The sequence below is a fragment of the Ischnura elegans genome, chromosome X (assembly GCF_921293095.1).
Source record: "Ischnura elegans chromosome X, ioIscEleg1.1, whole genome shotgun sequence".
Taxonomy (NCBI): domain Eukaryota; kingdom Metazoa; phylum Arthropoda; class Insecta; order Odonata; family Coenagrionidae; genus Ischnura; species Ischnura elegans.
The window spans coordinates 56,952,872-56,972,766 of record NC_060259.1 but is presented as its reverse complement, the minus strand read 5'-3'; the positions used below and the strand labels follow the sequence as shown (position 1 = coordinate 56,972,766).

Sequence of the window (19,895 nt, the reverse complement as noted above, 5' to 3'; positions counted from 1 at the left end):
GACAATTTAATTCCTTAAATGCCATGGATGTTACCAAAGACTGATAACTAATGCTTTTTGGTGTATTAGGTTTCATCAGTGAACTCTATCAGCGGAATGTCTCCCCCAACACAGGGAATGCATTGGAAGCTATATTAATGACTACGGGCAGAAGACTAACTAATGGTAAAATAAAAACCAAAAGTATTATACTTCCTCACTCTGTGAGGCAACCCAAAGGTTGGTACTGATAGGCAAGGGTAGAGCTCACCTCAACCCATGTCACAAGCATGTGAATTTGCCACAATGAGGGTAGGGGCCAATGCCTTTCCCAAATCCACCTCATATTTCAAGGAATTTGCTTAGGGATGTCCAATAGCTTTATCTAGGATTTGAATTCAGGACTTCTCAGTCAGCAGCCAAGAGCTCTACCCACCAAGGCTACCACACTCCCCATTATTCCTCCAATAGTAACTAATTTGTTAAACAAAGGAACTGTAGAGGTGAATCAGCGTCTTCATCACCAAAGCTACGTGTAATGAAGAGAGAGCATGCATGGGATAAGTTGGTGAAAAAGCCAAGGGTAGAGAGCAGCAAAAGAAATAAAATGCTGTCTAAATAACTTTTTTGAACGAAGAGATGGTAAAGCATCAGTGGAATATGTCACATGATGACATTCAAACTCATACCTGAGCAGCATAAATACGTACATACTGTAATTTTAGCTTCCCATGAAAGAATCCCACCCAAAAAATATAATTAGGAAAAACAATGAGTACTTCATTTGATCACAACAATGGATTGCTCATTTTGGAATAAAAGGTGATGGTTTTGGGCTTTTGGAACTCTTGCTAAATAATACAGGACTTGCCCCATGCATGCTATTCAATGATAAATATTTGGCTATAATATTTTATAAACAATAACGACACAGTCCATACTTAATAAAAAGAAAATAATGATGGATTTTCTTAAGGAGACTAGGAGACTTTGCCTTTCCATATAAAATAGGCATTACTTAATGTTCTGACCCATATAATATTATATATCTTTACTTTGTATTATTTCAGGTTATTCAACAAGAGAGATCTCATAATAAGCCAATAGGGGCTTTTCGGAATTAACGGAAGAATAATTATAAAAGTAAACCTGCTAAAAATAAATTAATACTCAAATGTACAGCAATAAAAATGGAATACCATTCAAGTTTGACTAGAATTCACATGGCAAAATGCTGTAAATAGCTCTAAAGGAAACAGTCTCTGACTAGAAATGTGTTTTGAGGGAGACTCTTTAAAACAGTAATATTCTGGAGAAGACTATCACTGCCATGCAGTATTTTGAGTCACAAAATTTTAAACAATGCAGCATCCCATGATTCAACCCTAGCAAAACAATATAATTAAGGATGCTCCTTTTCATTCCTGCGATAAGTTGGAATGGGACAAGTTAAAAATCACTTAGATGAGGGTCTCTTAGACAATATGCTGTAAAACTTGATGCTTCCATTGAGAAATTATTATCACTCATCATGTATTTATGATATCTCTATTATTGTGAAGATTTTTCTGATTTTTGAGGCTATTAACATAAAAAATTATCCCTCACTATCAATATAAGTGTGATCGACCACACACATTATACTTTTTAAGTTCCTAAGTATTTTTTAACTAACACTATTGAACAGTTAAAGGCAAAATTTGGAGAGTTAATTCTGAGGGATAGAATATCACAGCAATTACATTCAATGAAGTTATTGAAGAGAGAGATTATATGGGATAACATGCATTTTCTACAAAATATATGATGATAAAATACTTGATGTTATGATCTCAAAATCCAATTTTCCAACCTCAAAGATAATGGCATTGACAATGAATGACAGAAATATTTCCTCATCAGATACAACACCATGCAAATGTGATGCTTCTCTCATTCCTATGATTAAAATTACATTAGTGAGCATTTGTAAATGAGCACCAGTAGTATGGGTTTTGAAAAGGTTAACATGCAAATATTCAGTGAAGTATTACCTTGCTTAAGCAGCTGATTTATACCATGAACGACGATGAAAACAAACTCAAGAACGCATACATTCTACCAGAAGTTTTTTACACATTCCATCAAATTATCTTCCAAATATAAGCTTTCATGAAACTTTTCTTACAGGATATTTATCGGACAGTTAGATTTGTATTCAAACCCCTGAGATTTAACTTCCTTTAAATCATTTCACTTTCTAATTCATCAACAAGAAAGAAGGTAGCTAATAATATTTACGCTCTGCAGTGGGTATGCAGCTATTTCTCAGTAGGGATATTTTATCAGTCCTTCACAAAAACATTTCATCTCAGCTCCCTGCTATATCAAGAGAACATGCAGTTATGTGTAAGGGAATATACACTTCAATTGTGGTACGCTACACTCTGCAGATCCTTCATTCCCGAAGGATATCTAGGCGTCACATTCATTCTTAATGAAAATAGGCTCCCAACTTGCCCTTAAAAGTGGGTTTCTATACTGCCGATTGGATCGTCTAGTGACCTTTAGAAGATGATTCTCACTAGCTGTCATTAAATTCATCTCATCACATACAACAAAAAAATAATCCTCAAAGGATTGGTATGAAATTTATGTGCTTGTTTTTTTTTTGAGTTTGTAAACCAAACACAATCGAGTTTCTCCCCCACGAGAAAAAAACACCAATGTACTCATCAATGTTGGCAATCTTTAACTAAAAAAAATAGGTTTTCTTCAAAGAAACACCAAATGGTGCTGCTGTCGTGTGGGGTAGCTTGCATGATGTCACAATGAGGCATCCGTCGCATGAAGGGAGCCAGGCTGTGATGCCTGCTGACCTCCACCACCCTGTCCACTGCCAGGCCCGCCTCCGTGGCCTCCCGGTGGACTCTGCCCTGCCACCGATGCCTTACTCGCTGGCTCCTCATCCTTCCACTTGTCCATTGATCGTCTTCGGGCATTCATGAAGAAATTCCCCACCGTTGTTGGTTCAAGCCCAAGTTGCCTTGCGATGGTAACCTGCATCTCCTTCGATGGCCTCTTAGTTTCCTGGAATGTTGAACAACATCTCTTAAAAAATGCTCAATATCATCCAACCCAAATCTTTTTGTTTCAGAGAGCATTTAATAATGCATTTGAAAATCAAGTGACCATTAATGTGAGAATAGTTAATAACTGATGATTTAAGAATAAAAATCAATAATTAACACCAATATTGGTATAGTTTTATATGTTCCTTATATAGGTGAAAGATGACAATATTCACAATGACTTTTCTATGGCCAAATGATATTTTCGTGATAACAGATTAATTTAATTTAAACATTACATGCCTGCAACATTAAATTGAATCATTTAGAGCACTTGCGATTTTGAGTATAACAAGGTGGAGAAAAATAGATAAAGATATTTAGCCAAATACATCATATCTTTCCATAGTATTTCAGATAAACCAAAATATTCTTCATCAACCCTTTCTTTTCAAGTATTCCATTGGCTTCAATATTTTACTGAATATTACACTAGAAAAAAATTAGAAACAGCATATTTCATCCAAAGTGGAATGAAAATTCTTAGAAAATTGATTATTAATTAACCCCAATTACTTAGAAAGCTGCAACTTCTGCACTAGTACAAAAGGAGCTGGCATAGAAGAAACAGCAATGCAAGACATTGTGTGTGGAGATGATATAACCACATAGAAGCCAATATAGACATGAATGAGAAAGGGCTTTGCATGGAAACTTACAAGTTTGTAAAAGCAATGCAATCAAATGGGAGAGCTTATAACTGACTACTTTTTACCTCAACTGTTCCTTTATGAGTTGTTCATCATCAATTCTCCAAAGTCTTCCCCAGATGGTCAGGTACCGGTATTCTATCAACCTTCGATTCTTACCCATGTCAGACATCCAGCTTAGGAACTGGAGGTTGATGACATGCGCACGCAATAACTCATCTAAATGCCCCAATAATATCATTGCATTTATTTGCAAAATTTCTTTAATTACCCATTGAAAGTCAAAGAAATAGTAACTTTAGAATGATAATGACAGACACTCAAAAAATGGGTGTTTTTCCACAACCTGCCATTTTAATATTATTATGTAAACTAAAAATTTTATTTAATCATTAACCCTCTCAACTATGCTGTGTTAACAATATGAAAATTACATTTTGAAGAGATATTGAGATATAAATTGTGAAAAAGTCAGAAATCCAAGTTGCTCATAAGATTGCAGCCTGGAATTTAGAGGAGTAGCTTTATGAAAATCGGGCTTTTAACGAGTGTGTAACGAAAATTTTTTTGACTCCTAATATTTTCTCAAAATATACATTAACATGCTTAGGTTTAATTAGCTGTTTCAGCCGTGACTTAATGGAATCAACTTGACATAATAAAAAGAAAAGAAACCTTTGTAATTCCAGATAAATATTTAAAGTACGATAAATATTTAAGGTAAGGCTTCAGCGTGGTACGTCATTGTCTAGTACATCTGGTCATTCTGTGTATCTGTACCAGACGATGATGTGACATGTCGAAACCTAGGTCGTACATTAAATATTTAAGTGGAATTACAAAGTTTTCTTTACTTTTCATTACATATGCTCAGAGTTGAAGTTGGGAAATATGATTTTTCAGCAATATCCAATGAAAATTTTTCTAACTTCTTAAAAATTTGGCCGCTGCTTTGAGTTGAATGACGCAGACAAACTCTTCACCTGATTTCCACTCACACTACGGACAGTGCTGACATATGCAATATCAGGTTATGATTAAGTGTTACTTATCAACCTATCTTTTTTTTAAAAAAATTAGGCATATTCAATCCACTCAACACTGCACATGCAAGTAATTCTGAGTAGAATGAACACCTTACGTTTATGGAGCCAGCATTATATTTTTAATGCTCATATGTGCACTCCGTTAAGCTTGACATTTGATTACAATGCGTGATTACAATGAAGAGGGGAAACCAAAAGACAACATAAAATATAGAATATCCTTCACCCAGAGACAAGATTATGTTGATCACGTCTCTGAAAGTGAAATCAAGTATGCCAATAATCTAGTAACCGAGAGTCAAAACATACAGGTGTAAAACTACCATTTAATTTTGCCCAATTGATAGTGAGGCTGAGCGATTGTCATTTCAAAGTGATCACTTTTACTTCGCTACCAAAGAGCCATATCATTTCTGATGTGCTAATGTGTCCGAGGCGGATTGGATATCAGGTGTAGAGCTTGCGTTCGGTATCTCCAGCCATATGAGGAGGTGCTGACCACGGTCAAAGTGGGTTCCGGATTGGTTTCGGATGTGAATAAGGGGCATTTGGACGTCAGGAGCAGAGAAGGCGGCCCAGTGAAGAGTCCTCCGCAACCAGAGGATACATGCTTCCTTTAGGGTCCCCTTTAAACAAATCATTGAACTCGGGCATTCTGAAACTGCTCTTTTAAAGTATATCCCATGCCAACGTCCAGGTTCCCACAGCAACCCTCCCAAGACATGGACTCCTGGAAACACATTCCTCCATGTTGCACAGGACTCTCCAGACCATGCCATTAGGTTCATGAATTTTATTTATTAAATCATACAAAATAAAACAATATGCAGCATGTGGTGCCTCAAATACTGCCTCCTTTCTCTGCTGAGAACATGTGAATGGTTGTACACTCACTCTGTCACTATTTCAATGATATGGATGAAGCTAACAGATACTTTGTTCATATATGTAGTTCTATGTAGCACTTCTTGTTTGAAATAAAGCATCGACGTGAGCTAACTTTGCTTTTACAAATTCATTGGTACTTCTTAGGTGCTCTTCATGGTGGAAAGCCAATTATTTTGATGCAGTTCTTTTCAATACTCTTCCACCTTGAATAATGATGCAGAGAGTTTTGCACATATCTTCTCCCATGAAGATAAAAAAAAATTCGTAAGAACTCTGACACAGAGAAATTATATGTTGCCATTATACAAAATCACTTCCTTTTTTTCAGTTCGTGATGAACAAAATATCCTCCAAGTGGCAATAATAAAATTTTTCCATTTTCCTTTCCAAAGCAATAGCTTTAATGTATTACAAAACTTCACTGACGTTCACATTCCACCACTATTAAACGTACCATATACAGCAAGGTTATCATCATGGTCACACATTAAATTCATGAGTAAAGTTGGGCATCATCCTCACTTGTTTCCGAATCACAAGATGATGGATCACCTCATAAAAACACTCTTTAGTGTGATAACTTAAACTTGTGTGATTCAGCATCTTTTTTGTGCTCTTAAAAAATGCATTTCAGGGACGAAGACATTCTTGGATAAAATTTCCTGTCTTGATATAGCACTGCTGTTTTTTCGTCGTTGATGCAATCTCGTCCGTTCTTTTAGCATGTTCAACTTGACGGACGTGAATGCCCATACGGGCTACATTGCCATGATACCGAAGGACGTACATTTGTATCACTGTTGGACTGCATTTTATGTGGCAAAAAAACCCATCCCATTTATAGGATCACAGACCTAAAATGCTCCAGGATGAATGGATTGAATTAGCCTTTAGGTGTCAAGTTGTTTCATCCAGCCAATTAATTCAGGATTTTTCACAAGTTTTGCAGCAAAAAGAGTTGGTAACCTGACACTATTTTACTTTTGGAAATATCACATCATTCATGTGGCATTTAGGAGATGCTGATTGGTGATGCAGCACAAACTTCTAAAACATCAACTTCTGCTGTGATTATAGCTGTAGTTGGTAGCTGGCATTTCGTGGAGAGATTGTTGATGTCTTATGCTAAGACATTCTTCCACAAGAAAGTTTTATTTTCTTGCACATGGCATTGAAGTACCATTGTATCAGGTGGACACCTCAGTAGTTTTCTTGCACGCAGCATTTATTGCGGAGGTAGAGAGATATGAAGCCACATTAATTCACACTGGTGAGAAATTTCAGCATCAACTTAACTTCCGTCATTATGTCATGAAGACAAACAACTTATTATGAGTGAACAACACAGGTGTAATCAGCAGTTAAAATTTGCAATCCTTCGTATTCAGCACCACAGGCATTTCAAAACATTTCTCATGAAATAATACTGTCTCCTTAGGAGTTTCTTAAAATGGTTTTGGGAGATGAAATTAACACAGCCATTCCTATAATATCACAGATAACTTCATGACTTTTTTGGTGGATATAACAACATAGACACTTGAAGTCATGAACGATTATTTTCTACAAGCCTGTCTTTTATTCTATGTCCATGTAATATCTACTGCCATGGGCAGCAAAATAATCCCTGATATTTTTAAACTCTTCATCCATCACACACAAAGTTTTGATCTTCCATGTCAATAACTCAAATAATGAGAGCCTGTGAGAACTCACTTTCTGGATGCAACATGATTCCTCAAAATAATGGGAGCGAGCAATTCATATCCCAGTCAAAAATTAATCAAAATTTACATGCAGGCATCATGAAGATGATTCTGGAACAAATGCACCAATAAGAGAGTTGGTCTTCATTTAGTTTTTCCCTTGTAAATATTTTTCCAAACGTGGCACATTGGGGACTCAGAGTCTATCTGTAGCAGAATACTTCATCTTTATCGTATCTCCACTAAATAAAATAATGAAAGCTTTGAGTGCATTCCATAAAGTCACTGAACGAAGAACTAAGATGGAGAATGATAGATCAGCATCAGAAGAGTCACTTCATACAAATACAGCATCTGCTATATTTATCTGCCATATTTTATGCACTGCTGCTGGTTCATTCTCTTTTATTTCACTTCCGTTCAATGAATATGCAGGACATATTACATTTGGGTTCAGAAGAAGTTCTCATAATTTTTAATGCAGCATTTATATTTGGTTTTCGCCAATGACCAAGGGCATTTAATACTTCCAATCACTTCATTCTTGTATAACAACATTGAAAATGAATTGAATACTCATGTATCCCAATTCAAATGGAGTCAAATTATGATTTACTTAACTCATTGAGAAGCAACCAGTTTTTCCATTGCAGCAGTCTACTTATGAATTTCACTGCTTGATGTTTGGAGCTTCTGAAGGCAGGAATAAAACAAAACAGTACTTCTTGCTAAGCTCAGTTTTAATCCTGAACTGTATTGCCTCATAAAATGGCTCCTGACTGGCAAAAATATTTTCAAGCTTTGATATTTCCATTTAAATGTGGCCAAAGCTGAAGAGTGAGGAGAAACTTAGATTCAATAGCGTCACACCTTAGACTTGACTCACTATCTCTTTGAAGCGCAGTATAAATATTTGCACTTTTATTTCATCACTCATATACTTTTCCACTTTAGACACAAAATGCACTTGCATGGAGTATAAAATCACCAGCCTCAGTCACCAGGTGGAAGGATGTTAATTTCAGATTTTTTGGGGCAAGATGTTTATGACATCCCCTAAATCACTTGCATCACTCATTACTTGCAATAATTAACACCCCTGATTCTTAATGATCTGCTTCATGGGAATAATCACTTTTATTGCCTTTCTTGCCCAGGATAACAAGACAAGTAACAGGCACCAAAAAAAGCATGAAGATATTTGATTCCCTTAGAATTTTCACTTTTTGTGTGTTGATGCAGAAGACACTGTCTATGAGAAGGGTGGAGTCAATTCATTTTTCAGTCCAGTGCATCACATTTAAGGCACTATCACCATCAGATATCACCAGGCTGGAGTATGATTTGTTGTTGATCTACTCTTCATGACTCAATATTAAGCATCATCATTCCTTTACTCAACTCTAAAGAGTAATATCTGTACTTTTATTGAAAAACAGAATCTGCAGTCATTCTTTTGATTCCTTCCATCCACTCCATCTATGAATTTCATCACGAGGTTGTTGCATCATAGAGGGTATACTTTAGATGAAGAGAATGGATAGCAGTCACGCATAAAACAATTCAGTTGGTCTTACGGCAAATTAATTTTCAATAATGGCAATAGTTCCTATTTTCAGAAAGTTAAAATATTTTAGCTAAACATAAAGGCAATAACAGATAGTGACCACAAGCTGCATTTGAGTTGCAGCTTACAGCATTTGAAATATTCAAAACTGTCTGCAACTCACAAGTAGCGAGCAGTTCCAATTGTTGGCACAGAAAACTTATTGGCTCCAGGAAAGAATTTCGGTCATGCACAGAAATAAGTGTAGTAGTACACCATTGTGCTTTCTTCAATTGATGCAAGTGAAGCTGCACTAATGGTCCTCATGTACCAGAAGCCTGATCATCATTTGCATCGCCAGGGAACAAGCCAGGACAAAAATTTCCATGTGAGGGATTATATCATCCAGAATATCAGCAGTGATAATGATCAACAAGTGCTCTATGATTTACCATTGTTAAAATAGTGAAGGGCACCCATTGCTCCCTTCCTAACAACTCCCACTTGCCGACAGCCCATTCCCCTGAGCCCGACACAGCATTTAACCATAGTGATTTTAATGCACTTTCCATTAAGTTTCCATCATCATTTAAGCATAGGAACCAAGCAAATCTCTCTTCATCTATTTATGCAAGAATAGTATGAACTTATGGTCATGAATTACACAGGTAAACTATCTATCATTCTGCTCGATTTTCAATAAGGTTGTGGTCACTTGTATCCGTTTTCCTTCAAATGCATCTCAAGAGCCATACGCTTTCCTCCTTAGATAGGTGGCCCCTCAACAGGCCAGAATTCTGGACTACATGCCAAAACCCAGAATTTGTAGGAAATGCTAACCCCTTTGGGGCGCATTTCATCACAATACCACAATGTGAAATGTGACACCATAAACTCTTATTCAATTGCCTCTGCAGCCAATCACTCTCTTATTTCTTCAGCAAGCAAGCTGGAGATACCGAACTCTATGAACTCCATGGGAATCTCCAAAGAGGCCATCTAAACTGAGACTTGAACGTGACCAATAGGTCCAAAAACGTTGGTACCCCGAGATCCAACAGCCAAGGACGACAGGAGCTGTGTGGAGACTGGTCAATTTTTGCTCCATTAGTACTAAACCGCTCCTCACATCATCTTATCCTTTTTTGTGCCATTCCTCGAAACATTTTTCATTCTCAATCAGCATTTCATAACTGATCTCTCATTCTCTCAAAAGCAAGTCCACTCTACGTGGACGAGGCCTCACTGAATGATTATCTCTCTCGCCACTTTGACCTCGGTTACTTGGATTATTCGCTCACTGAGATGGATGGAAACCCACGTGTGTTGCACGTTGGGTTAGGCCGTGTTTTGGGGTCACAGGTTAGGGCTGAGGGCTGAGAGACAAGGGTGCTCAAGTCACGAGCAGTGTAGAGAGCCTTAGAAAGGCTACGATTTGAGACCCAAATTGGGACGCAGAAGCCACCTTAAAAATAGCCTGCAGAGTACGCCGTTGGAGGTCGGTGAAAACCAACCGCGGCTTCTTGGGGGCGGGTGGGTGCTCTGGTTGGGTCTGTGGGTCTTCTTTCCTCTTGCAAGCTGCAATGTAAGAGAACAACAAATATCCAACATTATATCGGTTGAAAATAAGTAACCATGGATATTAATCAATGCTTTAGTAAATAAGACTACTTCTTTAGGGACATACTGTAGATAACTATAAGAGACATCTCAGTTGCATAAAGGGAGAAATGCTAACTTGAATGGAAAAGAATGAACTTTGGAACACTATTACCAAGGATGAGAGGACATGAGTAAATGCCATGGACATTCCTTCTCAAATGGAATTCCAACCAAAGACCTTTCAAGAATAAGGTATAAAGTAACTAAGAGCAGAAATATTTACACAGTTCATTCTAAAAGTCAATTCTGAGTAAAAAAATCTCTTTGAGGACAGATAGGCCTTGCTATATTTTTCATTTAGAGTAAGAATTCTCAACATTTTGGCAAATGTTAAAAAAGTGGCTGTAGTCATCATGGGCGTACCCAGCGAGGGGCAAGGGGGAGGGGGGCGCTGCCCCCCTAGAATCAAAAATTGGAAAAGTCTTCAACCAAAATCAGTACTGAATTGAAATGAAAGCATTCAACAAATTTTCTTTAAACCCACAAAAAATTATAAATATTTATATAGGATATGTAATTAGATTAAAACTATTTTTTCAAGGAAATAATCTCATAAACTAATGTCACAACTTGGTTCGCCCCCCCCTAGACCATGGCTTGCCCCCCCAGGTATGATCCTGGGTACACCCTTGGTAGTCATCAATTCCATCAGCATAGGCTCCATTCATTAGAGAAGGTCATTCTCATCGAGACTGTAGCATTGAAAGTCATTCAAGGGGAATACATAAATTAAATTGAGAGTCTCAAATGCTTTAAAAATTTTAATTTTTTGCTCAAATTGACTAACACAGTAGCTAGGCATGCTAATACTCTATCCTCGTCTCAAAAGAATAGCATGCATCTAAAATTCATTATGCACCAAGTTTTTACTTAGGAGACAAATAATTAGAACCATATCATGCAAATCACACTTATGCTTACCACATACCATACATTACACAATCACAACTAGGAATTATGCTTCACTTGATCATTGAGGAATGTAGATGCAAATATTCATATACATACAAAGAACTGACTTGATGTTTTCCAAATATTTATGCGATAAATTAAATATACACAAAAAAATCTAATACCACCTAGGGGAATGGCATTTTTAACAGGGTGAGTAGAAAAATTTCATTAAGTTCACCATGGGCCATTGATGAATTAGAGTAACTTTAATCAATTTAGTTTACATTACTATCTTTTACTTCACACACTAGGATGCTGATAACTGAACAAAAATTTCAAAATTAATTAAACCTCTTAATCCAGATGAATTTATGATTTTATACTGTTGACTCATGCATCCATTATTTTTGAACAAAAATCATTGATATATTTTATAAATAATGAGAATAAAATACAGCCCTCAAATTAGCACTTTTCCTAAAAATTGACATCATTTTCACTTTTCCAAATCATTCAGGTAAGGGTATTCAATAATCTACTGAATGCTAGCAGTAAATGCAAGAATTTATTATTGTAAACATGCAAAAATAGAAATATATCATCTCAAAAACACAGATGAAATTAGTGTTGTTAATGAAATATTTCAATCATTTTCATGTCCTTGGTACAACCTAAATAAGTACACCGTGTATTATTGTCCTTTCTTAGGAGGGGGATTCAGCTATTGCCAAGAAGTCTGAAGAATTGTCATGGACATTCATTTTCAAAATGTTTGATTCCAAAGTGATAGAGAAACCCACTCATTCTTACTCTACCCGGTTTTAAGACTGAGTAACAACAAATCTTTCAATATAAGATGATTAATGCGTAGTGTTAACAATATTGAATGCAGACATGGATAGCGGGGTGATGGGGGAAATTATCTTCTCCCCTCAAAATGTAGCAAAAAGGTTTTCGCAGAGTTAAAGAATATAACACTCGGAAATCGTCATGCACCAACTTCAGATGATGGGCAGGATTCACTCTGCTCAGTCAAGCAAATACTAATACTCTTCAAAGAGTGGTGGCCAGAGTGTTGGCTTCCCATCCTAAAGGCATGGGTTCAAATCCTGGTGGAGGGGTTACCTAAAGCACAGCTTCCCATTCATCAGATTGAACATTAAGCTCTGGTTCTCTTGGCGCCTTTCGCTAAGATAAGGCTAATGTTGGCGCCAGGTTTCTCTCCATCCTTCATTCCTACCCTTCCCACAAGGAAAATGACCTTTATTCTCGGTCACATCCTCCATATACCGCACTTTACCTCAACCACGCAGCTTCATGCTACAATAGAGGGTGAATTTTACGGCGCTGAATAATGAAGTGTATTATACCCTGCCGTTTGGTTATGCTTTAGTGAGAACGGGCTAAAAAAAAACGGCCAGAATATACGCATCTGGCGTGAAAAAATATTACATCCTCGAAATTGATACCCAGAACAATGAAAATGAAATTTTTACGCCTGCTTTGAACGAGATTTCGTCCTTTCACGCAAGAAACGAACGCTAAAATTTGAACCGCGAGAGAGGTGTGAACCTTTTGTTCCCAATACAATCATGTGAATAAACTAACGCCCCCGAGTCACAGGGATTAAACGCTCGAGAAAGGACTGAATGACGGAGAAAAACATTAGCAAATGACCAGAGGGGGGAACGACTCTTTTCCTGCGTCACCGATGATCTCGACAGAATGTGCTCGCATCTCACATCCCCGTATTTCTTCCCCGCATTGAGAGAGGTGGTCGCGGCTCCCGCGATCGTACGGCGACGGTATAAACAAATGAAGTTTTCGCGGCGATTGGCGCGGGAGGGGGGGAGGGAGTGGAAACGAACGGAGCGGGAAATGCGGCCTTCTAGTGGATTACAACGTGGTGGAAACTTCTCAACTCATCACCGGAGAGGTGGAAGCACATCGGCAAGGTCTGACCCCCGCTAGTTCCATTTGGTATATTGTTGGCCGCGCAAGAGGGCCCCAAAGATTGGAGGGGGACGAAAGTGGGGGAGGGAAGGATAACACGATATGCCTGGCGTCTCGTGGGCGCGCAACCTCCACCCCTATCCTCTCGCGTTGCAAAACCCTCTTCCCTCATCCCTGAAACCAAAATTACTTCCAAAGATTAATATCAATTTCCGATACGAAATCGAATTTTCAAGAGATCCCCCTGAAAGGTGCGTGGTGGATAAGGGGTTCTTGGCTTGGGAAACTCTTGGGCGAGGAAACGTCGGCTGGATTAAACTCGGGGCGGTCACGGGAAGGATTGGAATGGGCTGGAGGAAGAGGATGGGGGAGGGAGTCGGTGGGCTAAGATGACGCATCACTATTGCCCGACTAGTCGAGACCGCTGCCTTTACTGCTGGAGTATTGCTAGTTTCAAACTTGTGCTTTCATCATGAAAATTTCAGGGAAAATAGTGTTTTTTTTAACCCTGAGAAAATTATAACCCCCAGAATTTCAACCCTGAGAAAATATTGCGTGAAGATTTAAATATTTGAGATACTGGATAATGCTGACAGGGGTTTACTCTATAAAAACGGAAAAATTCAAGATGATTGCTTGAGTTTGACACAAGTAATGCACCAGGAAAAATATCCCTTGAGCAGGAGTAATGCGTTTATTTTATTGAGACCAGCCTCGATGGGTGGCAGCGACCTCACCTATTTCCAGGCTAACAATCAAGCCTTAAGGCCTGTTTACACGGTGCATTAACACGTACGGGTTAATGTCTAAATGTATGAACGCGAGAATGAACGCCAAATTTCACCGTGTAACCACCCAACTTGTGCGAATGCATTCACAGAAAACAGAACCTGTTCTAATTTGGTTCATGCATTCGTACATGTTCCGTTCCGGTCCACAAAAATCATTCACGCAAACAGATATTAACTCGCACGTGTTAATGTATCGTGTAAACAGGCCTTAAGACTTGAGGAGATTGAACATATACCGGAGGTGGTAAAAAAGGGTCGTATGAACTGGATTTGAGCGTCGCAGGATTAGGGGAGAACCGTGTCTTTGGGCCATGATATAAAGAGCATACAGATGCATTGAAGTAGGTACTTGTGGGTTACGATAGCTTCGAGACTATCGTGGAGAACACATTAGCAATATTTGTGGCAGAGCTCTGAAGAAGCTAGGATTCGTCAGGTGTGGTGTGGAAAGATTTCCGGATGAAAAAGCAAAAAAGAGACGCTATTTCGCACTCGTCTGGCCACACCTTGAATATGCAGCGATCATACGAGATCAGGCGCAGGAATACTCAATCCGTGAACCTAATCAAATACAAAGGAAAGCTGCGCGATTCGTCAAAAACTGCTATGGGCGTACAGGAAGCGTTACACAGGTTTTATACGAATTAGGCTGGAGGCCGCTAGAGACTCGGAGGCTGTGCGCTAGACTTGAGCTGCTGGAGCAAATGAGAATAGATATCATTGAGAGCGACAAGGAGAAAATCATATTAGAACCCTATTTTATTTCCAGGTTCAACAGAAACAATAAATTAAGAGAGATGCTTTGCTGAACGGATAGGCATGGCAAATTCGTTATTCCCTCGAACACGAAAGGATTATAATAAATGCTAGGCGTAATTTCGTTAGAGCATTTCCTTATTACTTGTTAATGGCTGGTGTCCTAACGCCCCCCGCCACACGCCTGCTAAAGCTGCTTGCGGGGTAGTATGTGGATGTAGATGAACATTAAGAGTGGCTCAACTGTCTCAGGAGACAGATCACGTAGTGTCGGCTACATCTGAACTAGAGATATGATCTTGACGGTGAACAAGACCAAGAATATTACAATAGAGGATCCTAAATTCGTCCTCTTGGTGTGTTGTCACCCACCACGCATTTAAACGAGTTTAAAAAAAGTCGATATTCGCGTCGCTGACGGGCAAACGATCCGAATTTTGCGGAGGAATAAGCTGTTAACCAAAATTTACATTCCCGATAATGCATGTCATCAGGAATGTTATCTAGCAAAATCATTACTTTTCAATGCTCTTCCTCATTGTTGAAAATACTATGCCACAAAATATAGGGAAAAAAACGGATCACTGTGCACTCATCGCCGCCCTGCGGACATTTTTGAAAACCGATTAAAAAGCGACCGAGGTGGCAACAGATATCAACCTCTTAAGGGATGGAAAGAGCCTCTTTTATGTAGTCCCCTCGATTACAACAAAGGATTCTCCTGTAGGTCATTATGTACGTCGAAACTCACCGCGTATTTGAATAGATTTACAAAAGTGGCCACTCGCGTCACCGACGGCGGAGCGATCCGAATTCCACGGGGAAATTAGCTATAATTAGGGATGTTTACCGAAAATTATGTTTGCAATGATAAAATATCGCATCGATATATTTTCAAAGGCATTCCTCGCGAGTACAAATACCCTCTTGAAAATACGGAGAATAAATGAATCTGCGCTAATCTCCGCGTCGCGAATATTTTCAAAATAGATTAAAATAACCCCTTTGTGGCCTCAAAAATCAAGCCCCTACGGGACAAACCGGGGATTCCTTCATATTAACCCTTAAGGCAGGGATCGGTAACATTTAGAGACGGAAGAGCCTACATTTTTGCAACTAGCTTCTCAGATACATTTCGACAGTGCTTTATTTTGACTACCGGCAATGCATTTATTATACGGACGCTTTATGCTCTCTCCTTACTACATTCATGGTTTTTATCCTGTTTGCAATCCTTCTTTTGAGTTTTGAAAATAGAATGATATGAATACTATTTTTGCGTACGCGGAATTGGAAGGGCGCTATTTGAAATCGAAAGAGCCGCATGCGTCTCGAGAGGCGTAGGTTGCCGAACCCTGCCATAGAGGACTGTATAGAGGCAATTCGTTCATATTTTTATCAGTTTTCAATAACGCCTGCACCGAGGCGATGAAATGAAAGCGATCAATTTGCCCTGTATACTTACTACATAATATTTACAATCGCGAGGAATATAATGGGAAAGTTATAAATATGATGGATCAGATCGTCACGATTACATAAATTTTATCAGCAGTCCCAATTATATACACCAACGGATGAAGTTGGCCTTGAAAAAATATTTGAATTACCCGAGATTCGAACCCAGATATCCCGATTACCGGTCAGGTGTGTTAGCCAGTTACACCACCGAGCCATTTTCTCAGAGCAAACTTCGGGATGGGTTTTACCGAACAAGATGTTGACGTCGCAAGTCCACACTGTGGCACATGTGGCGAGGGTCGTGCTTACTAAGCCACTGTCGGGGTGAAACTGGCTAACACACCTGACCGGCAATCGTGAGATCTGGGTTCGAATCCCGGCTAAGTCAAATATTTTTTCAAGGCGAACTTCATCCGTTGGTGTATTTAACTTTGCACCCGTGCGCGTGACTGCGTACAACGTCACTTGTTCCTGCAGTGCTTTGAAGTCCCAATTACAACTTATTACTCCGTAAAATCGGGATCGATCTCCTTGCCGGAGACGCGAGTGCCGACTTTAGAAAGTTCATTTAAATGACAGTACATTTAGAGGCCGACTGGGGATTCTCCATTGTAATATCTTTGGTAGTCTTCCGACTTTAACCATACCAATTGTAATTTCCGTATCATATTCGCCTACGAGTCCTTATGCGCACGCGCCCTCCATTTTCTTTCAGCCTGCATGGTCTTCCCTCTTCCCCAACGCAAGCCGTCCCCGAGTGAATCGTCAGGAGGAAAGGAATTATTCACCCGGCCCTGCAAATCACTCACTCCATCACTCTAGAGCGTCTTTCCAAGCGTTTTCCGATGCCATCCGCCGCGTAGCACACATTTCAAGCCGCGGGACGTCCCAACGCACGGCCCAGCCCACGCATTAGCTCTACGCCCGGGGGCCCATTATTACCAAACACCCCCTTCTCCCTTACGGCCGGGAGAACTCCGGCTCAATCCTATCCCTGCAGCATATACTTCTTCTTCCATACATCTTGGGCATCGTGGAGTTTCTGCGTGCGACCGAATGCTCACATGTGTACAAATATTTTCCACATATTCACTCGTTTTCGCAAAAGAATTACTTAAATTAGGCAGTTTTTACACTTATCGAGGTTAGTGCTCAAACTGAAAACAATAGTAAATGAGTTTACTTTGAGGAAGCGAGAAGTAATGCTAATAATGATTTAATGAAAATCGCGACCGCTTCCGACTATCTCTGGTCATTATGACGTATATGGCTTACCTGAATGGAATGGTTACTTGAAAATGACTATATAAAAATAATGAATACTTTCAGAATGATAATTTTCATAAATTTTTCACAAGAACAGCTTTTTTTTTTAATTTTTAATACACATTACACTTATTGAACTTTACGTCAAAATAATTCGACCCTAAATCGACAAACAAGCGATTGTGGCAAAAAACGAAGTTTTATTCAATGTTACTGTAATTCGTTAATAGCAGGAGAGCCTGATTTCTGCGTTCTATTTCAATCGACCTAGGTCTGTATTCGTACTTGGTAACGCCAAATTATGAAATAAAGCTTGTAATTCGGAAAATAAGCCAGCGGTATTCACTTAATTGAAGTATCAGATCCTTTACATGGGCTGTCACGACGAATCTTGTCTGCATTCAAAATATTGTCGTCGCGATACGTGGAGTCATAACAGAGGAGCCGTATCCATTCTTGGGTTATAAGAAAATTAATTATAAGACGGAAGTCGAAATACGTTGGTTGAATGGAAACGGGCGCAATAGTCAGCCACCTAGAAATTTTTTTTAAAAAAGTATTATTGTTGAGTAGCATGCAAGCTTTTTTGACTAGAATTTGATACAGAAAGAGTCATTAGATAAGAGTCACATGACTTCTTGAGTTATAAGAAAATTAATTGTATGATGGAAGTCAGAACACGTTGTTTGAAAAGGAAATGGGCGCAATAGTAATCAAAGCTTGCTTATAAATAAATCGTAGAATGTCATTAGTAGGAGCAGTATTGTTGAAAAAAATTTCGAAGAGTAAGAATTCGTACATAATTCACATGGTAGTTTTCTCAAGGAACTACCCTGCTTTCTTTTCCTCAACGCTTGTCGACTTCAACCCTGTCCCCTTTATCGAGGGACCACTCGGCGGGGGCGGAGTAGCCGCCTCTCTTCCGACAGCCGACCATCCCAGAGGGAATCTATCATCCTTTCCGAGACGGGTCAAATGTTCCGCAGTTCCCACACGTGCATGTCCACCTTGTTTCTCCTTCGACGACCTCTCCATCTCGACCCTGTGATGAGACACGAGTCTTTTTTTCTCTTGCGGATTCCCTCTAAATGCCTGGACAAGCGATCAACGCGTCGGTGGGCACGCTGTATTCCGAGTTGTCTCGACAACCATCGTGGAAACTCCGAGATGATGAGGAAGCTGGGACGGAAATCCTTTCCCATCGTCTAAAGATCCACGTGGAGGGAAAAAATAAGGAGATTATGGACATGTTGAAACGTCCTCTCCGAGACAATAGTCCGATGATCGCTTTTGATAATTTACGGAACGTTGAGCGCGTGGCAGCGCTGAGTACAAGAGCACCAAATGAATCCGAGGCATGAGCGCTCACAGCTGATACCGATTGCCCCGTGCCGTTCCTTCCAGCATCGCTTGACAGATTCCCGGTCAAGTGTCGTCTGGTGTTAAGTTGAGAGGATAAACGACCTCAGAGAGGGAGAGTTAAGCAGAGGTAGGTAGGCGGTCGTGGCTCTAAGGTGGATGACACTATTTTAGGATTAAGAGCCTGAGCCTTCGTCTCACTCTGTAAGCGTTTCGAAGTTGTGCCAAAATGGTATATAATTATCGTATATAATTGTATGCCATTATGGTATGGTATGTAATTATGATGCATAATTGTATACCATTATGGTATGGTATATCATTGCTCGTCTTTCACTCGTTTGATGCCAGCGTTTTAATTTTATTATGAATTAACCTTTGTCAAGAGAATAGTTGGAATTTTCAACTCTCTCAGGCTTAACGATTTGGATACCCATGGCTATGAAGAAATGGACATAGCATTATATCCCAGCACAAAATGCATCGAGAAGCACAAAACAAGTGCGTTAGATGACGCAACTGAGAGCAAAATATGATTCAATGAATAATACCATCATTATGGACTTAGGAATAACGTGTTTATCAGATTGAAAAACACCACATGTGCCGACAGTACAACACCATAATAGTGGCAAAAATCGTAAAGCAATGATTTTAGGTAGGATGCTGTATGGAAGTTATGCAAGTTAGAATAGCAAGCGATTGGAAGAAATCAGAAAATAAAAGACAATCAAAGGATAATAAAACATTACTTTAGCAGGAATTAGCAGAACTCAAAACTGTGACATTTGGTTGTGTCCCTACCCCTCAGACCATTTCCATCGGCGA

At 39.2% G+C, this 19,895-nt stretch overlaps 1 protein-coding gene across 1 annotated transcript in view; it reads right to left on the bottom strand.

The window, feature by feature from the left end:
- Positions 1-1,569: 1,569 nt before the first annotated feature.
- Positions 1,570-19,895, bottom strand: part of LOC124170833 (homeobox protein onecut-like) — a 316,759-nt gene continuing 298,433 nt past the window's right edge. The window contains exons 7-8 of the mRNA XM_046549818.1: positions 10,391-10,503; positions 1,570-3,048 (exon numbers count right to left, since the gene is read on the bottom strand). Of these exons, the coding sequence (XP_046405774.1) occupies positions 10,392-10,503 (112 nt within the window). The 3' untranslated portion in view covers positions 1,570-3,048; position 10,391. The remainder of the gene's footprint in view (positions 3,049-10,390; positions 10,504-19,895) is intronic.